This window comes from Staurois parvus, unplaced genomic scaffold (assembly GCF_062004578.1).
Source record: "Staurois parvus isolate SC_StPar_1 unplaced genomic scaffold, SC_StPar_1.0 ptg000137l, whole genome shotgun sequence".
Lineage (NCBI taxonomy): Eukaryota > Metazoa > Chordata > Amphibia > Anura > Ranidae > Staurois > Staurois parvus.
The window spans coordinates 2,015,001-2,024,051 of NW_028317933.1; the positions used below are offsets into that span (position 1 = coordinate 2,015,001).

At 44.6% G+C, this 9,051-nt stretch overlaps 1 protein-coding gene across 3 annotated transcripts in view; it reads right to left on the reverse strand.

The window, feature by feature from the left end:
• Positions 1 to 3,199, reverse strand: part of TOX2 (TOX high mobility group box family member 2) — a 219,524-nt gene extending 216,325 nt beyond the window's left edge. The window contains exon 1 of one of the 3 annotated variants that reach the window (XM_089673241.1): positions 2,891 to 3,199. In XM_089673241.1, the coding sequence (XP_089529367.1) occupies positions 2,891 to 2,989 (99 nt within the window). In that variant the 5' untranslated portion in view covers positions 2,990 to 3,199. Of the gene's footprint in view, positions 1 to 638; positions 770 to 2,890 lie in introns of those variants that run through there. The other 2 variants (XM_089673239.1, XM_089673240.1) reach the window with 2 other exon arrangements.
• Positions 3,200 to 9,051: the final 5,852 nt, after the last annotated feature.

The window sequence follows — 9,051 nt, forward strand, 5'->3', positions numbered from 1 at the left end:
CTGCGAGGATCCGTCACAAAGAAAATAACTACTAGAAAGCATGGGCGGACACAGCACCATGCATTCCACCAAGAGCGGTACCTCATTCAGCATCAATAGCTAAAAACAACATGGCATCAACCTGTGGGATGCTATTTTCAAAGACTCGGGGGGCTGATTTACTAAGGGGAGTCATTGGCACGCTAGTCTGGGCTCACTTCGTAGACCCGTGAGAATTTTTTTGGTCTTGGAATTGCCTAGGACCTGATTGGGTCTGTGCGAGTGAGTGTAGGCTAGGGTGAAAATTGTTCCTGGAGTCATTTAGTCCCTTGATGTTGACCAACAAATGCTAATTGAGCCAGGTGCCGCTAAGCTGATTTCAGCTTTGTGTCAATAATAATAATAATAATAATAATTAAAAATTTTAAAAATTAAAAAAATTTAATGGAATAAAGTCATATAATGTATATTAAAAGCTCTTAGTCTTATTCCACTTTCTATGATTATATATATATATATACACACACTCACTCTAGTGTCTCCCTTTATTTTGTAAAGCGCTGCATAAGCTGTTGCCGCTATATCAATCCTGTATAATAATATTGATAATAATAATATAATCTACATTTAAATCAAATAAAATAAAGCAGCATACTCACCCTCAGGAACCTGTCTAAAATCCGGAACATGGTTAGTTCAATCAGCTCTGAATACCACCCTATGTTTTAGAATGCCTTTTGCATGTCTTACTGTGCCCAATGCAACTTTGCTCTGAATCCTACCGTATGAATGATGGGTATTTTGATACATCCTGCTCTAGCACTATATATGGCATCTCATAACATTGTTCATTTTTTTTTTTTTTTTTTAGGTTTTTTGGCATTTAATATTAGCAATTGCATTGTAAGTAAAGGGTTAACCAGAGGCCAGAGGAGTGCAGAAAAAAAAAGCTTTAATTTTCTATATTTATTTTTGCTGTTGCCTGAGCAGGAAAGAGTTAAATCTGGGCACATTTCCATACACATGGAAATGAAGGCGTGATCTTATAATCATTTATTTTTAATGGTCAGAGAGGGGAGGGTGGACAGGCAAGAAGGAATGGTTTTGTAGCGGGATTTGGGACTGGAAAGGACAGCCTACCAAAGTGTAGCCAATAGCAGAGTCACCATGAGGAGTTGTAAGGTGTTTTGTGTTCCTTGGGACAAAGCTGAACCATGCCTGGCACTCTCAGAAACGTGTCACCTGTTCGGAGCTAACGGGACTGGTCAAGTGTCCCTATCGGATGGGTGTTTTGGGTGATCTGTCCCTGGATGTCCTTGGATTCAGCTTCTCCAGAAAAAAAAAAATGATGTTTGATATTCAAATCACCATGGCTCCCCATTAGATTATTTAAATATTAATGATCACATCAAATGTACCAGAGGTTCAGAAATAAATGTAGAAGATATAGGTTCAGAAAAAGACGTAAACCATATAGGTTCAGAAATAGAGGTAGACCATATAGGTTCAGAAATAGAGGTAGACCATATAGGTTCAGAAATAGATGTAGACCATATAAGTTCAGAAATAGAGGTAGACCATATAGGTTCAGGAATAGAGGTGGACAATATAGGTTCAGAAATAGATGTAGACCATATAAGTTCAGAAATAGAGGTAGACCATATAGGTTCAGGAATAAAGGGAGACCATATAGGTTTAGAAATAGATATAGACCATATAGATTCAGAAATAAAGGAAGACCATATAGGTTTAGAAATAGATATAGACCATATAGATGCAGAAATAGACATAGACCATATAGGCTCAGAAATAGAGGTAGTCCATATGAGTTTAGAAATAGATGTGGACCATATAAGTTCAGAAATAGAGGTAGACCATATGAGTTCAGAAATATAGGTAGACCATATTAGTTCAGAATTACAGTTAGACCATATAGGTTCAGAAATAGACATAGACCATATAGGCTCAGATATAGAGGTAGTCCATATGAGTTCAGAAATAGATGTGGACCATATGAGTTCAGAAATATAGGTAGACCATATGAGTTCAGAATTAGAGTTAGACCATATAGGTTCATAAACAGACGTAGACCATATACATTCAGAAATAGATGTAGACCATATAGGTTCAGAAATAGATGTAGCCTAATACAGAACAGTAATTAGATGCTCTGGGCCAACAACAATCTGTCCCTGGAAATAATTAAAAAAAAAAAATGAAGCTAACTTTGAGCTGACGTTGGGATCAATGGAAGGACCAGGCAAGTGTTAGTACATACATCACAACTCCCAGAACTGTCAAACACAACTCCAGCAGTGATCTCAACAAGCCACCCTCTTAGCCGCACCTGTCATCACCCCTATTAAGTGGCCATACGACTTTGTTTTCAGCAGGCACCAACTTAAACAAGCATGCACTTACAAACCCAACGACCCGCTGTCATTCTTACTAGCAAAGTGCAACCATCTGCATTGCAAGTTCAGCACCAGCATCAACAAAAAAAAAAAAAAAAGAAAAGAAAGCCCAGCATTGCCAACCCATTTCCAGCAGGACGGTCAGCTCAGAAGGTGCCCTGGTCCTCTCCAGTAAAACCCCCAACGCCGAGATGGGGCAAGATCCACCAGTGCTGTAGCACCCATCGTCTCCAACCCCCACCCCCCTCCCTCGGTCCTGGCATCAATCGTGTCGCCGACCGTCCAAAGCCAACTTCTCGCTGGAGCTTGTACTGGAGAGAACTCTGCAGCATCCATTCCGCTGGCTGTCACAGCAAAGTTGCTTCTGGCAGGAACAACCCCCTCTCGCTTTTTTTTTTTTTTTTTAATGCCCACTCAAGCCATCAGAACAAGCAAGTCAGGAAAGAAGCAGAGCCCATGGGCACAACAACAGCAGTGGCAGAGTATTAGCACGGTACCTTGTTGCAGTGGTAAAAGTCCAGGGGGCTGAGGCAGGTGGGGTCTGCAGATATGGTGCCCACACTGGTGGGGGCAGGAGGGTAAAACCTAACGTCCATCACACGCCGGGCATTAAAACGGCTGCCTGATTTTTTTTTTTGTGCAAAAAAAAAGGTTTTTTTTGTTTTTTGTTTTTTTTAATTCTCTTCTGTGGGCTCCTGTGTGAGCTTCAGTGCCTCTTGCTGAGTATGTGTGTGTGTGTATGTGTGTGATAGAGGGAGGGAGCTGTGTCTATTGTTTGAAACAACAAGACAGAGAAGGAGAGAGAGAGAGAGAGAGAGAGAGAGGGAGAGGAGGGAGAGGGAAGGGGTGGTGGTGGTGGTGGTGGTTGGGGGGGGGGTTGGGCATCATGTATTCTCCTTCTCTCAAACATCCGTTCTGTGCTCTCTCTCTCTCTTTCTCTCACTATTTTCAACCCCCTCTCTTTTCTCTCTCTTGTTCTTTCCCATAGCTCTCTCCCGTCTCCCTCTCTCCTTTTCCCTCCTTCCCCCCTTTCGCTCCTTAACCCTTTCCCGGTTGGGAACAGAGCCCCCCTCCTCCCCCCAGCAGCATCCCTGCACCTTTATACATCTTCCTCAGTTCATAAACTATAGCCATGGACTCATGTACAGCAGTATACTATTGTGTGAGCCTAGAATGTGTATATATACAGATGTACATCTGCAGGAGTACAGAGTATCCATATTAGAATACATACATAAGCCGTATATAAATAATACAGATAGACAATGCACATATGTGTGGCCACGTTATGACTTCATTTATTTACACAGTGCTTTACGGCGTATGGCGATCCATACACATAGGGCTTAGGAGCTTACAATCTAATAACGTATGACACAGTGTTTTACAGAGTACTGAGATCTATGCACATAAATCCCAGGAGCTTACACTCTACTGGCATATTACACAGTGCTTTACAGAGTACTGAGATCCATACACATAAGTCCCAGGAGCTTACAATCTACTGACATATTACGCAATGCTTTACAGAGTACGGAGATCCATACACATAAGTACCAGGAGCTTACAATCTACTGAAATATTACACAGTGCTTTAGAGAGTACAGAGATCCATACACATAAGTCCCAGGAGCTTACACTCTACTGGCATATTACATAGTGCTTTAGAGAGTACAGAGATCCATACACATAAGTCCCAGGAGCTTACACTCTACTGGCATATTACATAGTGCTTTACAGAGTACAGAGATCCATACACATAAGTCCCAGGAGCTTACACTCTACTGGCATATTACATAGTGCTTTACAGAGTACAGAGATCCATACACATAAGTCCCAGGAGCTTACACTCTACCGGCATATTACATAGTGCTTCACAGAGTACTGAGATCCATACACATAAGTCCCAGGAGCTTACAATCTACTGGCATATTACGCAATGCTTTACAGAGTACAGAGATCCATACACATAAGTCTCAGGAGCTTACACTCTACTGGCATATTGCACAGTGCTTTAGAGAGTACTGAGATCCATACACATAAGTCTCAGGAGCTTACAATCTACTGGCATATAACTCAATGCTTTACAGTGTACAGAGATCCATACACAAGTCCCAGGAGCTTACAATCTACTGGCATATTACACAGTGCTTTACAGAGTACAGAGATCCATACACATAAGTCTCAGGAGCTTACAATCTACTGAAATATTACACAGTGCTTTACAGAGTACTGAGATCCATACACATAAATCCCAGGAGCTTACAATCTACTGACATATTACGCAATGCTTTACAGAGTACTGAGATCCATACACATAAGTCCCAGGAGCTTACAATCTACTGACATATAACGCAATGCTTTACAGAGTACTGAGATCCATACACATAAGTCCTAGGAGCTTACAATCTACTGACATATTACACAGTGCTTTACAGAGTACAGAGATCCATACACATAAGTCCCAGGAGCTTACAATCTACGGGCATATGACGCAATGCTTTACAGAGTACAGAGATCCATACACATAAGTCCCAGGAGCTTACACTCTACTGGCATATTACACAGTGCTTTACAGAGTACTGAGATCCATACACATAAGTACCAGGAGCTTACAATCCACTGGCATATTACTCAATGCTTTACAGAGTACTGAGATCCATACACATAAGTCTCAGGAGCTTACAATCTACTGACATATTACGCAATGCTTTACAGAGTACTGAGATCCATACACATAAGTCCCAGGAGCTTACAATCTACTGGCATATTACACAGTGCTTTACAGAGTACATAGTTTCATACATATAACTCCTAGGAGCTCAAAATCTGATGGTGTATTAGGCAGTGCTTTACAGAGTACATGGTTCCATGCACATAAGTCCCAAGAGCTCACAATCTAATTACATAACACACAGTTCTTTACAGAGTATGTAGACTCATACACATAAGTCCTAGGAGCTCACAATCTAATGGCATATTAGTGCATTACAGAGTATGTAGATTCATACACAGAGTACACAGACTCATGCACATAAGTCCCAAGAGCTCACAATCTAATCATATATTAAGCAGTTCTTTATACAGTACATAAAGGGCTCAGGAGCTTACAATCTACTAGCATATTGCACAGTGCTTTACAGAGCACTAAGACTTAGGTCTCAGGAGCTCACAATCTAATGATGTAGTGCTTTACAGTACATAGATTCATACACATAAATCCCAGGAGCTTACAATCTGATGACATATTATGCAGTTCTTTCCTGAGTACATAAATCCATGGACACTGATAGAAGTCACAAGACTGCTCTAACTGCTGATGAAAAAAGGTATTTAGCAGTTTATATTTACTAACATGATTGCATTTCCATGTTGTGTGTGCTGTGGGAGGCCAGATATAGTGAATGCAGGGTCCGGGGAGGCCAGATATAGTGAATCCAGGGTCCGGGGAGACCAGATATAGTGAATGCAGGGTCCGGGGAGACCAGATATAGTGAATGCAGGGTCCGGGGAGACCAGATATAGTGAATGCAGGGTCCGGGGAGACCAGATATAGTGAATGCAGGGTCCTGGGAGACCAGATATAGTGAATGCAGGGTCCAGGGAAAACAGATATAGTGAATGCAGGGTCCAGGGAAAACAGATATAGTGAATGCAGGTTCTGGGGAGACCAGACATAGTGAATGCAGGGTCCTGGTAAAACAGATATAGTGAATGCAGGGTCCGGGGAGACCAGATATAGTGAATGCAGGGTCCGGGGAGACCAGATATAGTGAATGCAGGGTCCTGGGAAAACAGATATAGTGAATGCAGGGTCCGGGGAGACCAGATATAGTGAATGCAGGGTCCGGGGAGACCAGATATAGTGAATGCAGGGTCCTGGGAAAACAGATATAGTGAATGCAGGGTCCGGGGAGACCAGATATAGTGAATGCAGGGTCCTGGGAGACCAGATATAGTGAATGCAGGGTCCAGGGAAAACAGATATAGTGAATGCAGGGTCCAGGGAAAACAGATATAGTGAATGCAGGTTCTGGGGAGACCAGACATAGTGAATGCAGGGTCCTGGTAAAACAGATATAGTGAATGCAGGGTCCGGGGAGACCAGATATAGTGAATGCAGGGTCCGGGGAGACCAGATATAGTGAATGCAGGGTCCTGGGAAAACAGATATAGTGAATGCAGGGTCCGGGGAGACCAGATATAGTGAATGCAGGGTCCGGGGAGACCAGATATAGTGAATGCAGGGTCCTGGGAAAACAGATATAGTGAATGCAGGGTCCGGGGAGACCAGATATAGTGAATGCAGGGTCCGGGGAGACCAGATATAGTGAATGCAGGGTCCTGGGAGACTAGATATAGTGAATTCAGGGTCCGGGGAGACCGGATATAGTAAATTCAGGGTCCGGGGAGACCGGATATAGTGAATGCAGGGTCCTGGGAGATCAGATATAGTGAATTCAGGGTCCGGGGAGACCGGATATAGTGAATGCAGGGTCCTGGGAGACCGGATATAGTGAATGCAGGGTCCGGGGAGACCGGATATAGTGAATGCAGGGTCCGGGGAGACCGGATATAGTGAATGCAGGATCCGGGGAGACCGGATATAGTGAATGCAGGGTCCGGGGAGACCAGATATAGTGAAGGCAGGGTTCGGGCAGACCAGATATAGTGAATGCAGGGTCCGGGGAGATCAGATATAGTGAATGCAGGGTCCGGGGAGACCAGATATAGTGAATGCAGGGTTTGGGGAGCCCAGATATAGTGAATGCAGGGTTTGGGGAGCCCAGATATAGTGAAGGCAGGAAGGCAGGGTCCTGGCAGACCAGATGTAGTGAATGCAGGGTCTGGGGAGACCAGATATAGTGAATGCGGGGTCCGGGGAGACCAGATATAGTGAAGGCAGGGTCCTGGCAGACCAGATATAGTGAATGCAGGGTCCGGGGAGACCAGATATAGTGAATGCAGGGTCCGGGGAGACCAGATATAGTGAATTCAGGGTCCTGGGAGACCAGATATAGTGAATGCAGGGTCCAGGGAAAACAGATATAGTGAATGCAGGGTCCAGGGAAAACAGATATAGTGAATGCAGGTTCTGGGGAGACCAGACATAGTGAATGCAGGGTCCTGGTAAAACAGATATAGTGAATGCAGGGTCCGGGGAGACCAGATATAGTGAATGCAGGGTCCGGGGAGACCAGATATAGTGAATGCAGGGTCCTGGGAAAACAGATATAGTGAATGCAGGGTCCGGGGAGACCAGATATAGTGAATGCAGGGTCCGGGGAGACCAGATATAGTGAATGCAGGGTCCTGGGAAAACAGATATAGTGAATGCAGGGTCCGGGGAGACCAGATATAGTGAATGCAGGGTCCGGGGAGACCAGATATAGTGAATGCAGGGTCCTGGGAGACTAGATATAGTGAATTCAGGGTCCGGGGAGACCGGATATAGTAAATTCAGGGTCCGGGGAGACCGGATATAGTGAATGCAGGGTCCTGGGAGATCAGATATAGTGAATTCAGGGTCCGGGGAGACCGGATATAGTGAATGCAGGGTCCTGGGAGACCGGATATAGTGAATGCAGGGTCCGGGGAGACCGGATATAGTGAATGCAGGGTCCGGGGAGACCAGATATAGTGAAGGCAGGGTTCGGGCAGACCAGATATAGTGAATGCAGGGTCCGGGGAGATCAGATATAGTGAATGCAGGGTCCGGGGAGACCAGATATAGTGAATGCAGGGTTTGGGGAGCCCAGATATAGTGAATGCAGGGTTTGGGGAGCCCAGATATAGTGAATGCAGGGTCCAGGGAGACCAGATATAGTGAAGGCAGGAAGGCAGGGTCCTGGCAGACCAGATATAGTGAATGCAGGGTCTGGGGAGACCAGATATAGTGAATGCGGGGTCCGGGGAGACCAGATATAGTGAAGGCAGGGTCCTGGCAGACCAGATATAGTGAATGCAGGTCCGGGGAGACCAGATATAGTGAATGCAGGGTCCGGGGAGACCAGATATAGTGAATGCAGGGTCCTGGGAGACCAGATATAGTGAATGCAGGGTCCTGGGAGACTTGATATAGTGAATGCAGGGTTTGGGGAGCCCATATATAGTGAATGCAGGGTCCGGGGAGACCAGATATAGTGAATGCAGGGTCTGGGGAGACCAGATATAGTGAATGCAGGGTCTGGGGAGACCAGATATAGTGAATGCAGGGTCTGGGGAGACCAGAAATAGTGAATGAAGGGTCTGGGAAGACCAGATATAGTGAATGCAGGGTCCGGGGAGACCAGATATAGTGAATGCAGAGTCTGGGGAGACCAGAAATAGTGAATGAAGGGTCCGGGGAGACCAGATATAGTGAATGCATGGTCTGGGGAGACCAGATATAGTGAATGCAGGGTCTGGGGAGACCAGATATAGTGAATGCAGGGTCCTGGGTTTAGTAACACTTTAATTGCATATTACAAAGCGCTCTACAGAGTACATAGATCCAGGTCCTTAGCTCTCAGGAGCTCACAGTCTAATGACATATTACGTAGTATTTTACAACATACATAGATCCATACACTTAGATTTCAGAAGCTCATAATCATATTACGTAATACTTTACAGAGTACGTAGATCCATGCACATAAGTCCCAAGAGCTCACAATCT